Raw genomic sequence first — 25,389 nt, 5'->3', positions numbered from 1 at the left:
TCATCATTCTGCTGTTACAGTGTTGGCCTGACCCAACGTGGCTTCTCTTATATTCTTACGCATTCTTCTGGAATTTCTCCCTGTTGTCGTTTGTCCAAGGGACCACTTTTGACTTCTGAGTGTATTGTCAGTTGAAGGGGGACTGACTAGACCAGGGGTGGCTGAACATCAGGTGTTTTGAGGAAGGAAAATAGAGGGGGGGAGAGGTAGAAAGAAAGCAACTTTAACTTTCCACACGATCTCCAAGCTGCCAGCTGGCTTGGCTTGAAGTCATTGAAAGAGAGCAATGCCTTCTCCAAGCTGGCCAACAGGGCAGTGTGAAAGAACTACCGTTTGGCCACCCCTGAAATAGGCTTTCCCCAGCCCGTACCTGGGGAAGCTGTTCTGAGTACAAACCACGCAACATTGATTGCAAGCCTCGAGTTTGCCAGGCTTTCCTGTGTACTCAGCTGTACAACTCAAAAGGCACAAAAATCAGCTCGAGTTTATTGACACAGATCATTTAATGCGTCCTTTAGCAATCTTTTACAGTCAGGTGTAAAGTACCCATTACACATGATTCCTTTTCAAGGACACGTTGTTTCACGTTAACGCTAAGATAAAGTGACCTTTTACCAGGGCGGAGACTCACTGGACCCCTTAAAATAGCTGCTCAGATTTGTCCTACGCACACACCCCTTCCTTAATTCCAAATGCCTGCCCAACATATGCCTTGCTTAAAATCCTGAATGTAAGCTCCTTTCCTGAAGCATCAGGCAGCTGCAGGAAAGTATTCTGAGTCCTGGGGTCCGGCTAAATGATCTAAGTCAGGGGTGGCCAACTGTGGCTCGGTAGCCATGTGTGGCTCTTTCACACATATTGGGTGGCTCTCGAAGATCCCACCACCCCGTTGGCTGGCTTGGGAAGGCATTACTCTCTTTAAATCAATTCTCCAAGCCAAGCCAGCTGGTGGCTTGGAGAATGCATTTAAAGCTGCTTTCTTTCCACCTCTCCCTCCCCATCTATTTGCCTGCCTTGCGGCTCTTGAACATGACATTCATTTCTTGTGGCTCTCGAACATCTAATGTTTATTCTATGCGGCTCTTATGTCAAGCAAGTTTGGCCGGCCCCGATCTAAGCGATGTGGATCTGGGAATCCGCTGACCATGATCCTTAAGTCACACAGAAAGGAACTTCCCTTAGAAAGAGCTGCAAACGCTCAGTGCAGCTCCAAGCGCTGCAAATGGGGAGAGCAGGCTTTGGCTTCCCTCCTGGGCTGTTTTAGCCAGTGGAAACAGCCTGTTAGACACCTCCTTTTTGGCTCTAAGTGTCCCGAGTCATGTGATCGCAGGATACAGGAAGCCTGAAGCCCATTTTCCCAGCACGCAAACTTCTCTGATGGCTTCCTAAGGTGAGTCCTGCCCTCTAAATGTGTGGATGACGGATCAGGGGACCCTTAACCTGATTTCTGTCACTCGTATCACAAAGGTGTCCCCTCTGATGTGAACTTGCTGGGCAGTGCTACCGCTGGGTGACCATTAATAGGCCATTATTGGGGGGGGGGGGGGCGGGGAGAAGAGATGAGAACAATCACCCGTCTCCAGTATCAAGAGTGCTCCAGTTCCAGGGCCGGATCTAGGGGGGTGCGCTTGCTCAGGGCACTGCCAGAGGCGGGGGGGGGCGTCAAATTGGGTATGAAGTCCATTGCATTCTATGGGACTGTAAGACAGAATGGCCCATAAGGGGGCGTCATTTTTTAATTCTGCCCCCCCCTCAAAAAACATGTCGATCCGGTCCCGTTAACACCTACATCTCCTTCCAGCGCCGCACTAAAAGATAGACACATGCGAAACGTGGGGGCTATCGGGTTCCTTCATATCTTTACTGGATCCAAAGACGAACACGCTTGATTCCACCGTGCGGAATTAGAATTTACGGGCTGAATTAGAATTGATGGATCTGATCTTTCAGTTTGAATCCTCGAAGCTGCATAGTTTTGTTGTGTTTTCTGCCCATCGACTCACTCAGTATTCCGCTTGTTCAGCCACCTTTGCTCCTCTCTGCTGCTCCACAATAAGAAAAGGCTCCCGGAGGGAGTGCAAGGTGGTGGGTGGGTAGGGGGCTTTGCAAATAGCTGCAGCAATCCACTAGCTGTTGCAGTTATCAGGAACCTTCTAACAAAATGGACTCCTGTATAAACTGGGCAAACACTTGCTCTCGCTTTCTGTAGTTTATACAAACTTCCATAACTTTACACTGCTACACAATCAGGTGCGGCCACTTGCTAGCTATGGCAGAGGGGAATCCGGAACCTCAGGGGTCATATACAAGAAATATTAATTTAAAAAACCCTTGCAAAAGCTTTTCTACGCGATTCTGAAGTCTTAAATCTGAATCTTTTTCCTGAAGCATTTTTAAAAGAACTCTTCTTAAACTGTGAGCAATTCCTGACGGTTAACGAGAACTCATTTGCAAACAGATTGCGTCGCTACGATTCTAAAAGGAGCAAAAATAATTTTAAAAACCTCCGATTGGAAAGTAATATAGTAAAAGCCATCTGGAGGAACCATTTTGAAATTTTAAATCCAGAATGATATACCTTTCCTTTTCACGCCAGCTCTGAAAACAAAGGAAAAAAAACATTTTAGCATCCACAGTGATTTAGAACATATTTTGTAAAATAAAGCGGCGTGTGTGTGTTACATATCTTTTTTTTTTAAGGAAAAACTTGAGTTATTTTTTTAAAGATAATTCCAAGAGCCTTTGAAGTCAGGTGGTAGATTTTTAAAAATATTAAAATAAACATTTAATTCTTCCCCCCCTCCCAAAAAAAACCTGTCAAAAGAACTGATACAAGCGGCGACTGATCTATTCATAGACCCTCTGCGGTTATCTCAAGTCTAGTCACAGACTGATAGAAAGTTCTTATAAAATATAGTACAACTGTTTTGATTTTTCTTTCTGCTTATCCTCCTAACCGCAGGCCATAGCCAGTAGACCGAAAAATCGAAACAGCTGTACAATAATTCCTTCTCTCTGGCAAGGAAAAGTGGAGGCTACTCCCAGGGCAAATATGGTGAGAACACAGAAAAGGGGAAAAGCTGGAAGCAGGATCTTCAGGCGGATGCGTTCAGTGCTAGCTGCTGGAACTGAAGAAGACGACGACGATGACGACATTGGATTTATATTCCGCCCTCCACTCCGAAGAGTCTCAGAGCGGCTCACACTCTCCTTCCTCCCCCACAACAGACACCCTGTGAGGTGGGTGGAGCTGAGAGGACTCTCACAGCAGCTGCTCTTTCAAGGACAACTTCTGCCAGAGCTATGGCTGACCCAAGGTCATGCTAGCAGGTGCAAGTGGAGGAGTGAAAATCAAACCCGGTTCTCCCAGATAAGAGCCCACGCACTTAACCACTACACCAAACTGGCTCTCTATTAGAGCTATGGCTGACCCAAGGCCATTCAGCAGGTGCAAGTAGAGGAGTGGGGAATCAAACCCGGTTCTCCCAGATAAGAGTCCGCGCACTTAATCTCTACACCAAACTGGCTCTCTATTAGATCTATGGCTGACCCAAGGCCATTCCAGCAGCTGCAAGTGGAGGAGTGGGGAATCAAACCCCATTCTCCCAGATAAGAGTCCATGCACTTAACCACTACACCAAACTGGCTCTCTATTAGAGCTCTGGCTGACCCAAGACCATTCCAGCAGCTGCAAGTGGAGGAGTGGAAAATCAAACCCGGTTCTCCCAGATAAGAGCCCACGCACTTAACCACTACACCAAACTGGCTCTCTATTAGAGCTATGGCTGACCCAAGGCCATTCCAGCAGGTGCAAGTAGAGGAGTGGGGAATCAAACCCGGTTCTCCAGATAAGAGTCCGCGCACTTAATCTCTACACCAAACTGGCTCTCTATTAGATCTATGGCTGACCCAAGGCCATTCCAGCAGCTGCAAGTGGAGGAGTGGGGAATCAAACCCCATTCTCCCAGATAAGAGTCCATGCACTTAACCACTACACCAAACTGGCTCTCTATTAGAGCTCTGGCTGACCCAAGACCATTCCAGCAGCTGCAAGGGGAGGAGGGGGGAATCAAACCCGGTTCTTCCAGATAAGAGTCTGCACACTTAACCACTACACTAAACTGGCTCTCTCTGGAGCCAATCCAAGCACACAGAGGCTTCTGTACACCTGGCGCTTCGTTGTGATGTCAATATATGATCTAAGAACTTAGCAAGTTGGGACTGGTGTTTCATGGGCACTGCTCCTTTTTTTGCCTGTTGTTCTGAGTCTTTCCATAAAGAAGGAAGGAAGGTGTGAATAAACAGCAAGGCAGTTTCCCAAATTTAGAAAAAGCATAAGTATTAGAGACATAAGAATCTCTTAAAATAATTTACGCTGCACATATTATCTGGTCCTCCCTGATAAGCGACAGTGAAAACGGGCATAATCTGCGTGGAGCTCTTCTCGCGCAACGCCTGCGGAAATATAATGGAGTCGGGCAGATGACCCGACAAATCACTAAACAAAAGCAAGGGAACAGCGAATGAACTTCAAGTCCACAAGGCTATCTTCAGCGAGGCAGACGATGTTGAACGCAAGCTTCTTCTACGCGTTTGTAGCCTTCGGCCACCATTCGGGAACGGAAGCTGTGAGATTCACGGTCGCGTCACCGGGGAGTTTTAGACGCAACGGTTCGTTCACGTGAGCCAGTCGGAGCAGGGCTATCCCAAGCTCATCGCTTCCGGCCCGGTACTTCCCAGCCGACTTCCCCGATTCCGTAACGATTTCCGCACCGTTAGGAATGCTTTCGGAAGGCATGGGTACTGCGAGCTCTATCGGCAAGAGGCGTTTACGGATGACACCCATATGGTGGGTCCTAGCAGTTAACTCCTGTCCGATGTAACAGCCTTTGGTGAAACTGATACCATTCATGTAAGCCAGGTTGGATTCCAGAGGTAGGGCTATTCCAGTAGGAGGTCTTTAATGCCTTCAGGGATGCCTGGAAAACAGAGGAAGGACAGCGGTCACTTTTCTGTGGCACCAATAAACTGGTAGAATCTGAAGCGGTAATCCTGTAGATCTGGGGTGTTTAACTCATTTGTTACGGGGGCCAGATCTGGCATAAATGAGACCTTGTTGGGCTGGACCGTGTTGGATTGGGCTGAGTCATGTCGGGTACCTATTTAAGATTAGGACGGTGGCTCAACAGTAGAGCTTCTGCTTGGTAAGCAGAAGGTCCCAGGTTCAATCCCCGGCATCTCCAATAAAAAGGGTCCAGGCAAATAGGAGTGAAAAACCTCAGCTTGAGACCCTGGAGAGCCGCTGCCAGTCTGAGTAGACAATACTGACTTTGATAGATCGAGGGTCTGATTCAGTAGAAGGCAGCTTCTACTCTACTCATATTAGCAGAGATGCTTTCTTTGTATTTTTCCCATGGAATCCAGGAAACTGGGCAAAGGAAGCTCCGGCTCTTTCCTTCCTTTCCCAAGGGACCAGGAGGGGGAGGAGCCTCAGCCCATAGAAGAGAGACTTGGCTCAGTAGCTCTACTTTGCAATTGAGAGAGCCTGGCAAAGCAAGCTATTCCTCCCCCCTTCCTCCCCAAGCAAGGAGCCTCAGCCAATGGAGAAAATAGAGGTTTTGCTCTGTAGCTCCTGTGCAATTGAGCAAGCCTTGCAAAGCAAGTTGAGATGCAGAAGGAAACGAGAGGGAAAAGGAAGCAGATAGCCAGTTGCTCGGGGGCCTGATAGGAGCCCTCCGGGAGCCTGATTTGACCCCTGAAATGCATGTTTCATACCCCTGCTGTAGATGTACTTGGTACAGCTGAGAAGGTTCTGATGTACTAAAACATGGCAGTCCAAATCCAAAAAGAGGTTGGATCTGATATGCTAGGGTTTCGTTGCACAAGAGACACAAAAATTGGACGTAAGAGTTTATTGCCAAACACATAACACTGTTCTGCTAGATCCTCTGAATGCTCTCTAACTCCTGGTTATGAACATATATATGAACATATATGAAGCTGCCTTCTACTGAATCAGACCCTCTTTGGTCCATCACAGTCAGTCTTGTCTCCTCAGACTGGCAGCAGCTCTCCAGGGTCTCAAGCTGAGGTTTTTCACGCCTATTTGCCTGGACCCTTTTTAGTTGGAGATGCCGGGGATTGAACCTGAGACCTTCTGCTTACCAAGCAGATGCTCTACCACCGAGCCACCGTCCCTCCCCAGAGGTTAGAGCAGAGGAGCTACAGGCAGTAAATCTTCTGCAAGCTTCTATCCTCTATGTCATATTTTAGGAGATATCTATCTACCTCAGGGCCGCCATGAGCCCGTCAGGGGAGGGTGGGATACAAATGTAATAAATAGAACTATATATATTTATAGAGTCCTCCTTCATGTCCCCTTCCCCCTTCAGAGATGAAGGAGGAGAAACACGATGGACTGACCTTTCTAGTAGTAACCCCCCTCCAAAAAAATCTGGATGTCTAAGGGCTAGCCCAAGACTTAGAGCCAGCATGGTGTAGCAGCTAAAGTGCCGGTTCAGGGTCTAAAAAACCCAGGTTCGAATCCCCACTCTGCCATGAAAGCATGCTGGGTGACTTTGAGTCTCAACCTAATTTACCTCACGGGGTTGTGCGACAAAATGGTGGGAGCACATTCAGCCGGGACTTCGGGCGCTGCACTGGCTGCCAATATCTTACCGAGTTCGATACAAGGTGCTGGTTATTACCTTTAAAGCCCTATATGGCCTAGGACCTGCCTACCTGAGGGATCGTCTCTCCCCGCATGTTCCCCAGAGAGCACTGAGATCGGGAACTCAAAATCTTTTGGTTGTCCCCGGGCCAAAGGAAGCCCGCTTGAAGATCACAAGGGACCGGGCCTTCTCTGTAATGGCTCCATTTTGGTGGAACCAGCTGCCGGAGGAGGTAAGGGCCCTGCGGGATCTCACCCAATTCCGCAGGGCCTGTAAGACAGTCCTCTTCCGGCTGGCCCACAATTAACGGCCCTGTATACCGACTACTGAATACTGAATTTGTATCTGAAGCTGAATAGAGTGTAGCTCCACGACCGCTGTCTGTTTTAAATATAATATAATTTTAATTATATATTATGAAATGTTAATTTTAAAGTGTAATTTTATATTTTTATGTTAGTTTAGATATGTTGTAAGCCGCCATGAGCAACTCGGTGGGAAGGGCGGGATATAAATCCCAGATAAATAAAAGATAAAATGGAGGAGAAGCCAGTTTGGTGTAATGGTTAAGTGTGTGAACTCTTCTCTGGGAGAACCAGGTTTGATTCCCCACTCCTCCACTTGCAGCTGCTGGAATGGTCTGGGGTTAGCCATAGCTCTCGCAGGAGTTGTCCTTGAAAGGGCAGCTGCTGGGAGAGCCCTCTCCAGCCCCACCCACCTCACAGGGTGTCTGTTGCGGGGGGAGAAGATATAGGAGATTGTAAGCCGCTCTGAGTCTCTGATTCAGAGAGAAGAGCGGGGTATAAATCTGCAGTCGTCGTCGAGAAGAGAACAATGTAAGTTGCTTTAGGTCTTAGAATCACGGAGATGGAAGGGGCCCTAGAGGCCCTCTAGTCCAGCCTCCTGCTCAAGGCGGGATCAGCCTAGAGCAGGGGTGGCCAATGGTAGCTCTCCAGATGTTTTTTGCCGACAACTCCCATCAGCCCCAGCCAGCATGGCCAATGGCTGGGGCTGATGAGAATTGTAGGCAAAAAACATCTGGAGAGCTACCCCTGAATATGTGTGAAAGAGCCACAGTCTAGCCACCCCTGCTTGGCCAATGGCTGGGGCTGATGGGAGTTGTAGGCATAAAAACATCTGGAGAGCTACCGTTGGCCACCCCTGGCCTAGAGCATCCCTGATAAGCGTTTGTCCAGATGCTGCTTAAAGACTGCCGCTGAGGTAGAGTTCACCACCTCCCTCGAGAACAGATTCCCGTGCTGAATAATAATACTAATAAAATTTTATTTATATCCCGCCCTCCCCGCCAAGGCAGGCTCAGGGCGGCTAACAACATACCCATACAGTAATTATACAAAACTTTTAAAATCAACATTAGTCTTAAAACCATTCTAGTTTACAATTAGCAATAAATTGACAATAACAATAGGCAATAGTTATAACAATAACAATAGTTATGTATTTTGTATCCATTTCTCGGGTTAACTACCTATCTGCAGTGGGCCCAAGATAATTTGGGAGGTATAAACAGCGATGCTGGTTATCCTCAGAGGTGGGAACTGTATTTGTGCCAAATAATAAAAAAAATGATTTAGTAAGATTATGTCTTCTTTAACAATTAAGAACTTAAATGGAAATATTACACCTTTGGTTTGAATGTTAGTTTTCTGACTGAAGTGCAAGAGACTTAATAGGTTAGCGTTTGGGCTGAAATTTTGTATAAGCTTTCCCCGGGGGCTTTTTTTCTGGGAGAATGCGGTGGAATCAAGTTCCAGAACCTCTTCAAAACTTTCAAAAAATGTTTAAAAGTTCATGAGGGGCACCTGTATTATGTGAGTTGAACAACTCCGACTGTAGAAAAGTTTTTCCTAATATCCAGCTGGTACCTTCTTGCCCTTAAGTTAGACCCCTTCTTGCACGTTCTCTCCTCTGCTGCCAACAGGAAGAGATCCCTGCCCTCCTCCTCTAAGGGACAGGCCTTCAAATATTTTAAGAGAGCAATCCTGTCTCCCCACCTCTTCTCCAGACTGAACACTCCCAAGTCCCCCAACCATTCCTCATAGTAGGGCTTGGACTCCGGGTCCCTAATCACCCTTGTTGCTCTCCTCTGCACCCGCTCCCATGCTGTCCATTCTGGCCTCCAGAACTGCACACAATATTCCAGGTCCCCAATGGAGAGAAAGGCCCAATATAAACGGACACTGAGTTTAAAAAAATAAATAAAAGTACTGTTTTAAACAGATTGATGTATGGTTTTGCTTCCCCCCTATTTCTTCCAGCTGCGTTCTGGTTTCAGTAGACTGCTGATGTTTAAGATACTACCATGATTCTATATCAGGGGTGGCCAACGGTAGCTCTCCAGATGTTTTTGCCTACAACTCCCATCAGCCCCAGCCATTGGCCATGCTGGCTGGGGCTGATGGGAGTTGTAGGCAAAAACAAAAATCTGGAGAGCTACCATGGGCCACCCCTGTTCTATAGCAATGGATTCCTATGATTCTATAGCAATGAAGATCCTGTGAATTTAGGGGGAGGTGTTTGTGCGTTTCCTGCATTGTGCAGGGGGTTGGACTACAATTCCCTGGAGGTCCCTTCCAGCGCTGTGATTCTATGATTCTGCCACCGCTTTTAGTAATCTTTTGCTAAGTTGCCCAGACTATTTTATCTTTCATTCTACGTTGACTGAATTGTTTTTGTATTTTGTTTCCATTCTTATTTCTATTGATTACAGGTTGGCTTTCTAACTTGATTCTGTGTCACCGTGAACCACCTCAAGCGCATGACTGCGGGCAGATGGTGCAAAAGTATTAGAAATGAATAATCAAAACCAGATGCTTAGGCCAAAAGGTGGGATGGAAATGGTAGGATTTTACTTTGGGTGAACACATCCAAAAGTGCTAGCAAACAGCCACTAGGGGGCCTCAGTTGCTTGCCAGTGTTTTAATTTTCTTTCTTGGCAGTCCAGGAGAGAATTCTGAACGAAGGATTTTATTTATCTAACCTCAGAAGTGGATTTAAGTGGAGGTGGCAAGACAGGCCCGAGGTCACCCAACAGGCTTCTGTTGCAGAGTTGGGATTCAAACCCAGGTCTCAGCAATCCGACGTTCTAACCGCAACACTGCACTGGAAAGACACTGGACCAGATTTTAAGGCCTAGGAAAAAAGCTCACTGCCACAGGAGGTGGTGGCGGCTACAAGCATAGCCAGCTTTAAGAGGGGATTGGATAAAAATATGGAGCTGAGGTCCGTCAGTGGCTATTAGCCACAGTATATATATGTGTGTGTGTGTGTATATGTATGCATGTGTGTGTGTATACACACACACATATATTGGCCACTGTGTGACACAGAGTGTTGGACTGGATGGGCCACTGGCCTGATCCAACAGGGCTTCTCTTATGTTCTTATGTGACACAGAGTGTTGGACTGGATGGGCCATTGGCCTGATCCAATATGGCTTCTCTTATGTTCTTAGGTGACACAGAGTGTTGGACTGGAGGGGACATTGGCCTGATCCAACAGGGCTTCTCTTATGTTCTTATGTGACACAGAGTGTTGGACTGGATGGGCCGTTGGCCTGATCCAACATGGCTTCTTTTATGTTCTTATGTGACACAGAGTGTTCGACTGGAGGTGCCATTGGCCTGATCCAACAGGGCTTCTCTTATGTTCTTATGTGACACAGAGTGTTGGACTGGAGGGGCCATTGGCCTGATCCAACATGGCTTCTCTTAAGTTCTTATGTGACACAGAGTGTTGGACTAGATGGGCCATTGGCCTGATCCAACATGGCTTCTCTTATGTTCTTATGTGACACAGAGTGTTGGACGGGATGGGCCATTGGCCTGATCCAACATAGCTTCTTTTATGTTCTTATGTGACACAGAGTGTTGGACTGGATGGGCCATAGGCCTGATCCAACCTGGCTTCTCTTAAGTTCTTATGTGACACAGAGTGTTGGACTGGATGGACCACTGGCCTGATCCAACATGGCTTCTCTTATGTTCTTATGTGACGCAGAGTGTTGGACTAGATGGGCCATTGGCCTGATCCAACATGGCTTCTCTTATGTTCTCCAGAGGTTTTTTGCCTACAACTCCCATCAGCCCCAGCCATTGGCCATGCTGGCTGGGGCTGGTGGGAGTTGTAGGCAAAAAACATCTGGAGAGCCAACGTTCCCTACCCCTGCTCTAAACAAAACTAACATGCACTTTCCTATGCCATTCTCCAACACCCCCACCCCAACACCCCCATTAAAAGGCTAACAGAATTGTCTGGCCCAAAATCAAACAAATATTTAGCATGAGAACCACAACTGGGTGACACCAGCAACAATACTCCTACAGATCATAACATCCCTGGGGTAAAAGTAACATGATTTCTTACTGGCACACAGGGTTTTGGTTTTTTTTTAGCCGGAACTCTTTTGCTTATCAGGCCGCACACCCCTGAGGCATCCAATCCTCCTGGAGCTTACGGCAGGGCCTGCACTAAGAACCCTGTAAGCTCTTGGAGGATTGGCGACATCAGGGGTGTGTGGCCTAATATGCAAAGGAGTTCCTGCTACAAAATAAGCCCTGCGATGCAGCCTTCATCAAGGGGCTTTGAACAGACAGCGAGAGGTATCACTTTCGGCACTTTTTTAGCAGCATTCTGTCATGGCCCGTGCCAGCTTACTTTGCCTAGGCCAGGGGTAGGGAAACTTGGCTCTCCAGATGTTTTTTTGCCTACAACTCCCATCAGCCCCAGCCAGCATGGCTGGGGCTGATGGGAGTTGTAGGCAAAAAAAAGCATCTGGAGAGCCAACGTTCCCTACCCCTGGCCTAGGCTTACCAGCTCTGGGTTGGAAACACCTGGAGGTATTGGGGGTGGAGCCAAGGGAGGATGACTTCTGGGGAGGAGCAGGACCTCAGCAAGGTATAATGCCACAGAATCCTCCCCCTCCTCCAAAGAAGCCATTTTCTCCAGAGGAACTATCTTGGTCAACCGGAAATCGACTGTAATAGCAGGAGATCGCCAGGCCCCACCCGGCAGTTGTCAACCCTGCCTTCATCGCTGAACAACAACGGCTAACCGTGGACCTGCTCCTCCAGGCCAGGGGTGTCAAGCATGCAGTTCAGGGGCCGAATCAAGCCCCCAGAGGGCTCCTGTCAGGCCCCCGAGCAACTGGCTGTCATCTGCTTCCTTCCCCCCCCTCCTATTGCTTCCTTCTGCATCACAGCTTGCTTTCCAAGGCTTGCTCAATTGCACAGAAGCTACAGAACAAAACCTCTATTTTTTTTCCATTGGCTGAGGCTCCTCCATCGACGAGGAATAGCTTGCTTTGCCAGGCTCTCCTAATCGCACAGCAGAGCTACTGAGAAGAAGAAGATATTGGATTTATATCCCGCCCTCCACTCCGAAGAGTCTCAGAGCGGCTCACAATCTCCTTTACCTCCCCCCACCACAACAGACACCCTGTGAGGTAGATGAAGATATTGGATTTATATCCCGCCCTCCACTCCGAAGAGTCTCAGAGCAGCTCACAATCTCCTTTCCCTTCCTCCTCCACAACAGACACCCTGTGAGGTAGGTGGGGCTGAGAGGGCTCTCACAGCAGCTGCCATTTCAAGGACAACCTCTGCCAGAGCTCTGGCTGACCCAAGGCCATTCCAGCAGGTGCAAGTGGAGGAGCGGGGAATCAAATCCGGTTCTCCCAGTTAAGAGTCCGCACACTTAACCACTACACCAAACTGGCTCTTAACCACTACACCAAACTGAGCCAAGCCTCTCTTCCTTCTATTGACTGAGGTTCCTTCCCCCCCAGAGAGCCAGAGCTTCCTTTGCCCAGTTCCCTGGATCCCGTGGGAGAAATACAAAGAAAGCACCTTTAAGACCAACGAGTGCTAATGTTTTAAGCGTGTTTTAAGTTTAAGAATATGTGTTTGTTTGGGTTCTTTATAAAATGTGTATCTCTGCTACCTGATCTTAACTAGGTATGCACACGGCCTGGCCCGACACGGTCCGGCCCAACCAGCCACGGTCCGGCCCAACAAGGTCTCTTTTATGTCAGATCCAGCCCTCATAACAAAAAAATTTAACACCCTTGCTCCAGACCATTTTTCATCTCAAACCCCAGTGAAATCAAGAGGAGCCACACAAATGCTCGGATAAACGGTGCCTGTTGACAGCAAAATTGTAAAATAATTAGGCGTATAAGCTATGCTTACACTTGAAATGCCAGCATTGGCAGGAAGACCTAAGAAAACAGCCCTTCCTCATCTGCATATATGACATTTGTTTATACTGAAGAGAGTCCAGAGGTCTGTCTAGCTCAGTTTTGTCTGCTCTGCCCTCAAGCAAAGAAAGGTCCTTCTCAGAGCCTGTGGTCTGCAAACCCTTTGCGCCAGAGATGGCCGGGACTGAACCGGAGAACATCCGCTTGCAAGCCACATGATCTGCCTCAGCATCCATTTTCTCCCGTCAGGTGTTTTTGGGACGCCACCCCCTCCCCATTCCCACAATGCCAATCTTGGAATTCAAAGCTGAGGAAGAAGATGATGAAGATATTGGATTTATAGCCCGCCCTCCACTCCGAAGAGTCTCAGAGCGGCTCACAAATTCCTTTACCTTCCCCCCCCCCCACAACAGACACCCTGTGAGGTAGATGAAGATATTGGATTTATATCCCGCCCTCCACTCAAGAGTCTCAGAGCGGCTCACAATCTCCTTTCCCTTCCTCCCCCACAACAGACACCCTGTGAGGTAGATGAAGATATTGGATTTATATCCCGCCCTCCACTCCAAAGAGTCTCAGAGCGGCTCACAATCTCCTTTACCTTCCTCCCCCACAACAGACACCCTGTGAGGTAGATGAAGATATTGGATTTATATCCCGCCCTCCACTCAAGAGTCTCAGAGCGGCTCACAATCTCCTTTCCCTTCCTCCCCCACAACAGACACCCTGTGAGGTAGATGAAGATATTGGATTTATATCCCGCCCTCCACTCAAGAGTCTCAGAGCGGCTCACAATCTCCTTTCCCTTCCTCCCCCACAACAGACACCCTGTGAGGTAGATGAAGATATTGGATTTATATCCCGCCCTCCACTCCAAAGAGTCTCAGAGCGGCTCACAATCTCCTTTACCCTCCCCCACAACAGACACCCTGTGAGGTAGATGAAGATATTGGATTTATATCCCGCCCTCCACTCAAGAGTCTCAGAGCGGCTCACAATCTCCTTTCCCTTCCTCCCCCACAACAGACACCCTGTCAGGTAGATGAAGATATTGGATTTATATCCCGCCCTCCACTCAAGAGTCTCAGAGCGGCTCACAATCTCCTTTACCTTCCTCCCCCACAACAGACACCCTGTGAGGTAGATGAAGATATTGGATTTATATCCCGCCCTCCACTCTAAAGAGTCTCAGAGCGGCTCACAATCTCCTTTACCTTCCTCCCCCACAACGGACACCCTGTGAGGTGGGTGGGGCTGGAGAGGGCTCTCCCAGCAGCTGCCCTTTCAAGGACAACCTCTGCCAGAGCTATGGCTGACCCAAGGCCATTCCAGCAGCTGCAAGTGGAGGAGTGGGGAATCAAACCCAGTTCTCCCAGATAAGAGTCAGCGCACTTAACCACTACACCAAACTGGACCCTTAAATTGTTCTTGAATCTATTCTGACTTGCCTGGGTTGAGATATTTCTCCCCCCAGAGCAACAGGCAAAACAAACAGAATTGAGACAATCCAGAACAGAACAGAGATGCCAAATATACAGGAAGGCTGTCTTAAGATAATAAGACATGCAGCCGCTCCCATTAAAGAGCTATTTTTAAAAACTTGGTGGAATGCCTTACTAAAAAAAAGACCAACCCGGTCGTAGGACATAAAGCATCGCTTCTGATCAGGTCCATCGGGATTCTCTCTTCGGACGAGATTAGAAGACTGGCAACACTTCAAAGCATTTTATAGGCCTGGGCCACTGAAAATATGTGCCGCAGAGAGATAAGCCGCATTTACTGAAGATATACAGGCGGGAGCAGGGGTGGGGGGACGGCAGAATCAAGCAGTAAAACATCTCCTGAAGTGCGGGCTGCCAAGGTTATGCATGCACACAGATATGCACGTCTCTCTGTCTCCCCTCAGATATACATAGATGCAATTCCTTGCATTCCAAAAACTACGACAGGATTTGCTTCCTACAACCAACGTTTCATTTCCCATTGCAGAGCACTCGGGAAACCACACTCCGGCCACCAGAGACGCATTACTACAATGCTCCAGATGGTACCAAGATTTTGCTAGAGACTCCTGCGTGCAATTTAAGGTACTGAACAGGAGTGGCCAAACTTGCTTAACGCAAGAGCCACATCAACTAAAAGCCAAACGTTGGAGAGACGCGGGACATGAACATCAGGTGCTTGAGAGCCGCAAGGGAGGGAGAGAAGGAAAGATTCCTTCTGTGTTGGTCTGAAGCAGCGGAACAAAGTTCCAGATGGCAGATGCAGTTCAGTGTGGCCAAGTGCAAAGTAATGCACATTGGGGCCAAGAATCCCAGCTACAAATACAAGCTGATGGGGTGTGAACTGGCAGAGACTGACCAAGAGAAAGATCTTGGGGTCATGGTAGAGAACACACTGAAAATGTCAAGACAGTGTGCGTTTGCAATAAAAAAGGCCAACGCCATGCTGGGAATTATTAGGAAGGGAATTGAAAACAAATCAGCCAGTATCATAATGCCCCTGTATAAATCGATGGTGCAGTCTCATTTGGAATACTGTGTACAATTCTGCTCACCGCACCTCAAAAAGGATATTATAGCATTGGAGAAACTCCACAAAAGGGCAACTGGAATGATTAAAGGGCTGGAACACTTTCCCTATGAAGAAAGGTTGAAATGCTTGGGGCTCTTTAGCTTGGAGAAACGTCGACTGCGGGGTGACATGATAGAGGTTTACAAGATAATGCATGGGATGGAGAAAGTAGAGAAAGAAGTACTTTTCTCCTTTTCTCACAATACAAGAACTCGTGGGCATTCGATGAAATTGCTGAGCAGTCAGGTTAAAACGGATAAAAGGAAGTACTTCTTCACCTAAAGGGTGATTAACGTGTGGAATTCACTGCCACAGGAAGTGGTGGCGGCCACAAGCATAGGCAGCTTCAAGAGGGGGTTAGATAAAAATATGGAACAGAGGTCCATCAGTGGCTATTAGCCACAGTGTGTGTGTGTGTGTGTGTGTGTGTGTATATGTATTTTGGCCACTGTGTGACACAGAGTGTTGGACTGGATGGGCCATTGGCCTGATCTAACATGGCTTCTCTTACGTTCTTATGCTGAGTCGGGTTGTGATATAAGCTGGCGTTAAAGAAACACAAAGCATGGGAAAAACAAGAGGAGGGCTCTGCGCTGAATCATAGGGGAGAAGAAATAAATTTCTCCCTCCTCCATACTGCCAGTTTTAGCTAGTTTGACTTTCTGTGCCCCCATTCCAGCCTCAATATTCTAGCTGGATTACATTAGGAGGTTATTCCAGTGAACATAAATATGGAACATTTATTCCATCTCCAGAAATCTAACGTGTTTAGTGCAGATTTGCCATGTAAAGAAGTAGACTGCAGATTTCTACCCCGCCCTTCTCTCTGAATCAGTCACAGAGCAGCTTACAACCTCTTTAATCTTCTTCCCCCACAACAGACACCCTGTGAGGTGGGTGGGGCTGAGAGAGCTCTTATAGCAGCTGCCCTTTCAAGGACAACTCCTGCGAGAGTGATGGCTGACTAAGGCCATTCCAACAGCAGTAAGTGGAGAAATGGGGAATCAAACCGGGTTCTCCCAGATAAGAGAGCTATGGCTGACCCAAGGCCATGCTAGCAGGTGCAAGTGGAGGAGTGGGAAATCAAACCGGGTTCTCCCAGATAAGAGTCCGCACACTTCACCACTACACCAAACTGGCTCTCTATTAGAGCTCTGGCTGCCCCAAGGCCATTCCAGCAGTTGCAAGTGGAGGAGTGGGGAATCCAACCCGGTTCTCCCAGATAAGAGTCCGCACACTTCACCACTACACCAAACTGGCTCTCTATTAGAGCTCTGGCTGACCCAAGGCCATCCCAGCAGCTGCAAGTGGAGGAGTGGGGAATCAAACCGGGTTCTCCCAGATAAGAGCCTGCACACAACCATGGGACGGAGACGGTGCTGGTCGCCTTGGTGGATGACCTCCAACGGCAACTGGATCGAGGCGGCGTTGCGGTGCTGATGTTGTTAGATCTGTCGGCTGCATTCGATACAGTCGACCATCGGCTACTGACGCGCCGCCTCGCCGACATTGGGGTTGAGGGGTCGGCCTTGCAATGGCTTTCCTCCTTTCTCCTAGGTCGGGGACAGAGGGTGGCTATTGGGGGGGAACGGTCCCGGAGGCGCACACTGGATTGCGGGGTGCCTCAGGGAGCAGTTCTCTCCCCGATGTTGTTCAACATCTATATGCGCCCCCTCGCCCAGATTGCCCGGCGGTTTGGGCTGGGTTGCCATCAATATGCAGATGACACCCAGCTCTATCTACTAATGGACGGCTGGCCCGACCCCGCACCAGGGAATCTCGACCGGGCTTTACAGGCTGTTGCGACATGGCTCAGGCTGAGTGGGCTGAAACTGAACCCAGCGAAGACAGAGGTCCTTTGCGTGGGTCGCGGCGCTCTGGGAGGGGAAATAGCTCTCCCGGCCTTCGATGGTGCGCTATTGAAAGCAGCGCGCCAGGTAAAGAGCCTGGGTGTTTTACTGGAGCCTTCACTATCAATGGAGGCCCAGATAGCAGCCACTGCCAAGTCAGCATTCTTCCATCTGAAGCGGGCAAGGCAGTTGGCCCCTTTCCTCGAGCGTCGGGACCTCGCAACAGTGATCCATGCAACGGTCACCTCAAGATTAGACTACTGTAATGCCCTCTACTTGGGGCTACCTCTGTGCCGGACTCGGAGACTGCAGCTAGTGCAGAACGCGGCAGCCAGGCTGTTGCTGGGACTCCCAAAACGGGAGCATATACAGCCGGGGCTGCGTGAACTGCACTGGCTGCCGATTGTATACCGAGTCCAGTACAAAGTGTTGGTCGTTACCTTTAAAGCCTTATATGGCCGAGGACCTGCCTACCTGAGGGACCGTCTTTCCCCATACGAACCCCAGAGAGCACTGAGGTCAGTCGGGAAAAATCTAATGACCATCCCCGGGCCGAAGGAGATAAAATATCAGAGCACCAGAGCACGGGCATTCTCGATTGCGGCTCCTACTCTGTGGAACCGACTCCCCGAGGAGGTGCGGGCCCTGCGGAACCTTGAGCAGTTCCGCAGGGCCTGCAAGACCGTCCTCTTCAAATTTGCACACCCGGACTGTTAGGAAGATCAGAAATTAAGGAGCCGCCAACGCGGTTGAAGAACTATACCGCAGAATAACTCTATTTATTGAACTGGTTTTAATGTTATTAAGTTTATTGTTGATGTTTTATATTGTTAAATTTAAAGGTTTTATTATTATTATTGTATGTTTTTATAAAATGTTGTTAGCCGCCCTGAGCCTGCTGAGGTGGGGAGGGCGGGATAGAAATAAAATTTATTATTATTATTATTATTATTATATTACACCCAACTGGCTCTCCTTTTATCATTTTATAACCCAGCAGCATAAAACACAACTGTAAAAAAAAAACATTGTCCTGTTGTGCACATAATTTTGAGACAGACAGGTTTACCTTGTTTGTACCTGTGCCTATGATAATCTTTGATATTTCCAATCCGGCTTCCGGGAACAATCTCTAGCGGGTTTGTGCTTTGGTTGGTTATCAGCCTCCAACCCATAATGTCTCCTCTGGGGTCCGACGCGACAACCACCGCGTTGCCAGAGCGGTGTTGGAGCTTCCGGGAAACCTCCTCAGACGGCTCCTTCAAGATCACAGCCCACAAAGACAGGTCAAGGCAAGGAGCGATGCTCACTTTCCTTCGGATCTTATACAGTTTCAGATGCTTCTGAAGGGAGTCCAAGGCTGCAGAGTCACACTCCAAGAGAATGTGGGTCTCTTCTTGAGAGCTTTCACGAACCCTGGAAAAGAGCAAAAAATACCCTGAAGAAAATCCAGGAGGAGGACTGAAATAAATATATTATTTATAAGCCTTTTTATTTATTATTTATTTATTGCACTTATAGCCCGCCCTCCCCAAATGGGCTCACGGTGGCACACGACAGTCACAATTCGACGACAGATTCACATTATAACAATAAAACGTTATTGAAATCTCCTTTACCTTCCTTCCCCACAACAGACACCCTGTGAGGTAGAAGAAGATATTGGATTTATATCCCGCCCTCCACTCCGAAGAGTCTCAGAGCGGCTCACAATCTCCTTTACCTTCCTCCCCCACAACAGACACCCTGTGAGGTAGATGAAGATATTGGATTTATATCCCGCCCTCCACTCCGAAGAGTCTCAGAGCGGCTCACAATCTCCTTTACCTTCCTCCACCCCACAACAGACACCCTGTGAGGTAGATGAAGATATAGTGTCTGTTGTGGGAGGGGGGGAAGGGAAAGGAGATTGTGAGCCACTCTGAGAGTCTTCGGAGTCGAGGGCGGGATATATATCCAATATCATCATCTTCTTATCCAAGCCAAGTCAGCCAGCAGCTTGAAGAATGCATTTAAAGTTAAAGTCGCTTTCTTTCCACTTCTCCCTCCCATGCATTTGCCTTTCTGACTGTAATGTACTGGGAGACGAGACGTGGTAAAGGCATTGGTCTTTAATCGCTGGTACATTACAGAACTGGGAAACACGCGGCCGGGTCCGCTAATATATACATGCACCCCGGATCAACCCCCCTGCTGGCCAGCCCAATCCTGGCCAGTTAAACTTCCCGCGCTTGGTCTTGATTGGCGGTGACTTTTCCCGCGCTGCGCCAGGTAACCCGAGGACGTCCCGGCTTGCGCGGCGCGGGTGCAGAGTCCGATACTCAACACTCCTCCCCCCTTAGTTTAAACCACATAGTCCCGGAGGTACGCCGGTGCTCTCCGTTCCCGTGTCGATCTCCTCGGGGTCGCTCTTGGTGCGGAGGCTGGTTCCGTTGTGGGCGATGCTGCTTCTGGCTGCGGGATGTTGGGGTCTGTTTCAGGCTCCGGCTCTGGTTCGGTGTCTCTGGGGGCGTCATAAGTGGGTAGTTCCTGTATTGGCGAGCGCCCTTCCGGACCTTCGGTTGCCCGCGGTTCCCTATTCCCTACCTCCTCTGTTTCTTCGGGTAGGGTGCGGCGGCGCAGCTGATCTATGTGCCGCCTTAGTACCTGGCCCCCCTCGGTGGTCACCTCGTATGACCTGGAACCTGTCACCCTAAGGACTCTCCCCGCGACCCACTCGGGACCGCTTGCGAAGTTCTTCGCGTATACCGGGTCACCCGGAAAGAACCCCCGCACCGCCTCCCGGACCTCTGGGGACCCGCGGACCTCGGGGGCCCGGTCGGGGTGCAGCCTGTCTAGGCGTGTTGTCAGTTTCCTCCCCATAAGCAGTTCTGCGGGGCTGGATCCCGTTATAGGGTTTGGGGTGATCCTGTTGTGGAACAGGAAGGCTGAGAGGCGGTGGTCCCAATCCCCTTGTACTATTCTCCCCAGTGCTTCCTTGGTGGTCCGCACCATCCGCTCTGCCTGGCCGTTGGTGGCCGGATGGAAGGGTGCGGATCTTATGTGTCGTATGAGGTACCTCTCCGTGAACTCCCGGAATTCCCGGGAGGTGAATGCAGTACCGTTATCCGTCACCAGGGTGTCTGGGATCCCGTGCGTGCATAGGACCCTCCTGAGTGCCCGGACGGCTGCTGCTGTGGAGGTCGAGGCTACTGGAATCACCTCCAGCCATTTTGTGTAGGCATCCACAAGTATAAAAAAGATTTGGCCCTGATACGGGCCTGCAAAATCTAAGTGGAGGCGGGACCATGGTCGCCTGTTAGACTCCCATCTGTGGACCGGGGCTGATGGGGGATCGGGCCGGGATTCTTGGCAGGGTTGGCACCTCCTCACCCACCCCTCTATCTCCTCATCCATGCCCGGCCACCACACATAACTACGGGCCAGGGCTTTCATCCTCACGATGCCCGGGTGGGTCTCGTGGAGGTCTTCCAGCACCTGCTTGCGCAAGGGGGGGGGAACCACCACCCGGCTGCCCCAAAGCACACACCCCTTGTGGGTTGATAGCTCGTCCTTCCTGGACGCGAATGGCCTGAACGCGTCTTCGACTTTGCCTGATGGCCACCCCCTCCCCACCCAGTCCCTGACCCGTGCCAGGATGCGGTCCCTCCCTGTCGCCCGAGCCACCTCCGCCGCGTGCAGGGGGCGCTCGGGGAGCGATTCAATGAGCATTACCCCATGTGCAGGGGCGGGATCCGGTTCTGTCATGGGGAGCGGCAGGCGGCTGAGGGCATCGGCGTGTCCCATGGCTTTACCCGGGCGGTGGACCAGTTCATACGTGTAGGAGTTCAGGAACTGGTTCCACCTCAGGACCCTCTGGGATAGGATTTGGGGGGTCTGACGGTCTGGAGCTAGGAGGCCCAGGAGCGGCTTGTGGTCCGTGGCGATGGTGAAACGCCTACCGTAGAGGTAGTCGTTGAACTTGTGCACCCCCGCCACGATCGCCAAGGCCTCCTTGTCAATTTGAGCGTAGTTCCGCTCCGCTGGAGATAGAGTCCGTGAATAGTACGCGACTGGCACTTCCCTCCCGTCCGGGAGTTGGTGCCCCAAAACCGCTCCTACTCCGTAGGGGGAGGCGTCGCAAGCTAGGATCAGAGGTAGGTTTTCGTCGTAGTGGTGAAGTACCGCGTTAGAGACCAAGAGGTCCTTCACTGCTTGGAACGCCGCGGCTTGGCGTTGGCCCCAGACCCACGGGGCCTGTTTATCCAGCAAACGGTGCAACGGTTCCGCTACGGCGGCTTTGTGCGGTAGGAACGTGTGATAAAAGTTCAACAATCCTAAAAAACTCTGTAGTTCTGCCTTGCATTTGGGCGCAGGAGCCTGGACTATGGCCCTGGTCTTGTCCGCCGTCGGGTGTATCCCCGCCGCGTCCACGGCGAACCCCAGGAACTCCACTCGCGGGACCCCTAACAAACATTTCTCCTTTTTGACTCTCAGCCCCGCCGCTTGGAACCGCCTGAGGACCTCGCGCAGGCGGCAGCAGAACTCTCCTTCATTGGGGGCGGCGATTAAAACGTCGTCAAAGAAGGGTTGAACTCCGGGGATCCCTTTAAGGAGAGAGTCCATTATGCTCTGGAATATCCCCGGAGCCACACTGACCCCGAACTGCAGCCGTTTAACCCTGAACGCGCCCCTGTGGGTCACGATCGTCTGCGCCTCCGCTGTCTTAGCGTCGACCGGCAGTTGCTGGTATGCTTGTGCTAAGTCCAGCTTCCCAAAAACCTTCGCCCCGGCTAGCGCTGCTAGGACGTGGCTGACCACCGGGACTGGGTAGGGGTTGTCTTGTAGCGCCTTATTGATCGTGCACTTGTAGTCAGCGCAGATCCTCACCTCCCCATTGGGTTTGACGGGCGTTACTATGGGGGTTTCCCATTCCGCGTATGTTACCGGTTCTAGGACGCCCTGGGCCGTTAGGCGGTCCAGTTCTGCCTCTATTTTCGGCTTAAGGGCGAACGGGACGCGCCTCGCTTTAAGCCTTATGGGCCTGACCATTGGGTCAATCGGTAGGGTGATGGGCGGACCCTTATAGCTCCCCAAAGACCCATCAAAGACCTCGGGGAACTCTCGGCAGACCCCGTCGAAATTGCTGGCCTACAAGTGGTCCACCCCCACCAGCTGGATCCCCAGGGGATTGAACCAAGCCAACCCTAGAAGTGTGGTCAGTTGGCGCTTGACCACTAGGATGTCCAGGGGCCCTCTGAAACCCCTTCTTTCCACATGCACCCGGGCCCACCCCACGATGTGTACTGGGTTCTTCTGAAAGTCCCTCAGTACGAAGTCCGCTGGCCTCGTTTGAAGGCGGCGGTGGGGGCATAGTTTCTTGAGGGTTTCCTCCGAAATGATGGAGATGGAGGAACCCGAGTCCACTTCCATGGTGCAGGGGGCGCCCTCGATTAGGACCGACATTTTGACCTTGTCTGGGGCCGATAGGGGCAAGTTCAATACCTGCAGAGTGGTGGATGCCGTCGTGTGGGTGTCCAGGGAGTCGTGATGCGCTGATGGTTGTCGGCGGCTGTTCTTGGCCCGGCAAGCCCGAGCGATGTGGCCCGTCTTTCCGCAGCTGCGGCAGTCCAGGTTGCGGTACGGGCAGTCCCGGCGCTCGTGGGGGTCGCCGCAGCTGGCGCACCTGGGACCGGTGGTGGCGGTGGCCCTCTCCGTCGCTCGCTGTCTAGTGGGGGCCCTTGTGTCCGTTCTTTGGGGCCGCCGGAGTTGAAACGCTTCTTCCTCTGTTCGGTCTTCTGGCTCCGTTTCCCCTTGGTGGACTGCTTCACCTCGTGGCTGGCCGAACGCCTTGGTGGCCCTCTCGAAGGCCGTTGCCTCGTTGAAGGCTTGTTGTAGCGTTAGCTCCTCCTTCGCGAAGAGCTTCTGCTGCAATCGCTCGTCGCGGAGGCCCCAGACGAAACGGTCCCGCAGGGCTTCGTCCCTTTTGTCAAAGTTGCAATTTCCGGCGATCTGCCGAAGGGCCGCCAGGTAGACCGCCGCTGTCTCCCCCGACTTTTGGTCCCTCTTGTGGAAGAGGAATCGGCGGGCGACGATGGACGGTTGGGTTGAAAAGTGGCCCGTGAGGAGCCTCACGACTTCCCGGTAGGTCCTCTCCGTCAGCTTAGCTGGAGCGGAGAGACCTCGTGCGATCTCGAAGGTCTCTTCGCCACAGACGCTCAGCAGGACGTCTCTCTTTCTCTCGTCATCGTCGATCAGGTTCGCCCGCAGGTAGCACTCGACCCTTTCGGTGTAGGTCTCCCATCTCTCGGGGTGCTCCGGGTTGAATTCCGCAAGATGGCCCGTCGTTACGCTCGAGTTCGCCATGGTGGCGGCGGGCTGCCCGATCCTGCGGTCTCTCGCCTTCCTCGTCTCCGGCCGGACCTATCTAGATCCCACCTTCGTCGCCAGTGTAATGTACTGGGAGACGAGACGTGGTAAAGGCATTGGTCTTTAATCGCTGGTACATTACAGAACTGGGAAACACGCGGCCGGGTCCGCTAATATATACATGCACCCCGGATCAACCCCCCTGCTGGCCAGCCCAATCCTGGCCAGTTAAACTTCCCGCGCTTGGTCTTGATTGGCGGTGACTTTTCCCGCGCTGCGCCAGGTAACCCGAGGACGTCCCGGCTTGCGCGGCGCGGGTGCAGAGTCCGATACTCAACACTGACTGTCTTGCGGCTCTCAAACATCTGACATTCATGTCTTGCAGCTCTCAAACATCTGACATTTATTCTATGTGGCTCCTATGTTAAGCAGGTTTGGCCTCCCCTGGGTTAGACCACCTGGGGCCTCCTGCATGCAAAACAGAGTTTTCCCCATTAAAGAAAGGGGGGTTTTGTAAGAAAATCCAACCACACTCAGTGGGCTGAACTGGTTTTCTAGCAACCCCCCTTCCCCCGCCAATGGGCTCTTCCTTTCTCCCCCTTCTAGTGAGCCGCAAATGGCTCCGCTCACCTGTACAGGATGACGTCATAAAGGCACCGCCCCTGGACGTTGAGGAGATGCGCGTATTGCGCGCGAGGCGCCTCGGAGGCCCCGCCCCCAGCCGCGAGGAGCGTCACGTCATTGGTCAGCAGGCCTTGGAGGAAGGGCTCGGCCTCCCGGCCTTGGAGACGGAGCAGACCGCGGTTCAGCGGGAAGCAGTCAGCGGCCGGGCTCGCCGCCTCCGTCCCGGTCAGGCCCCGTAGGGTCGTGAGGTGCAGGCCGCGGGGAAGACCCCGCAGCACTCCGCTCGCCCTCACCAGCATGGCGGCCTGAGGGAAACCGCAGCGGCAGAATGTTTCGGCCTCCCCGCCGACATCTTGTGAGGCGGTTTAATAGGACCTAGTGCGCATGCGCGGGGCCGGCACCATTCCGCCGGCTGCTTTTTCGTCTCGAGAGGAGAGGGGGCGGGGCCGCAGACGCAGACGCCGCTTCTGATTGGCCCGTCGAGGGGACGCCCCCTTCTGGGTGGAGAATGCCCTTGAGGGAAGCACGTGTTTCGAGAGCTCATGCGGCAGCTAGGGATGCCAATCGCCAGGCGGCGGCTGGAGATCTCCCGGAATCGCAACTGCTCTGAAAATTACAGAGATCAGTTCCCCTGAATAAAATGCCTTGGAGGCAGTTTGATGGATTTCCAGATGACTTGATGGCCTTCTACACCTGGTGGGGGTAGGGGATCTCCTAGTTTGGAGGCCTGCCCAGTGCCCCCCCCACTTTCAATTTTATCAGAAGCTGGAGGTGGGGAGGGAAATGTCTGCTGGCAACTGGTATAATATAGAATTGATCTGGGGCTCTAGGGGTGTGTGTGTGTGTGTTTTAGATAGAGGCACCAAATTTTCAGCATAGCATCCAGTGCCTCTCCTCAAAACAAACCCCAAGTTTCAAAAAGATTGGACCAGGGAGTCCAATTCTATGAGCCCCCAAAGAAGGTGCCCCTATCCAAACGGAGGGAAGGCATTTAAAAGGTGTGGGACCCCTTTAATTGTGATGACCAGAACTCCCTTTGGAGTTCCCTTCTGCTTGTGACACCCTTGCTCCTGGCTCCACCTCCAAAGTCTCCAGGTATTAATTA

At 51.0% G+C, this 25,389-nt stretch overlaps 2 protein-coding genes across 2 annotated transcripts in view; both read right to left on the bottom strand.

Moving 5' to 3' along the window:
* The window catches only part of LOC132578330 (putative transferase CAF17 homolog, mitochondrial), a 15,790-nt gene extending 15,727 nt beyond the window's left edge, over positions 1 to 63 (bottom strand). The window contains exon 1 of the mRNA XM_060248272.1: positions 60 to 63. Within this exon, the coding sequence (XP_060104255.1) occupies positions 60 to 63 (4 nt within the window). The remainder of the gene's footprint in view (positions 1 to 59) is intronic.
* Positions 64 to 4,581: 4,518 nt separating this feature from the next.
* On the bottom strand, positions 4,582 to 24,637 carry LOC132578092 (putative transferase CAF17, mitochondrial). The gene is given in 4 exon segments (XM_060247933.1): positions 4,582 to 4,956; positions 4,959 to 4,979; positions 18,382 to 18,728; positions 24,291 to 24,637. Coding segments are annotated over 4 exon segments (1,032 nt in total). The 5' UTR covers positions 24,584 to 24,637; the 3' UTR covers positions 4,582 to 4,585.
* Between the last annotated feature and the right edge of the window lie 752 nt (positions 24,638 to 25,389).

Source organism: Heteronotia binoei, chromosome 10, assembly GCF_032191835.1.
Source record: "Heteronotia binoei isolate CCM8104 ecotype False Entrance Well chromosome 10, APGP_CSIRO_Hbin_v1, whole genome shotgun sequence".
In the NCBI taxonomy this organism is placed as follows: Eukaryota; Metazoa; Chordata; class Lepidosauria; order Squamata; family Gekkonidae; genus Heteronotia; species Heteronotia binoei.
Note: the sequence above shows the minus strand (reverse complement) of the source record. Positions and strands in the feature narration are given on the sequence as shown.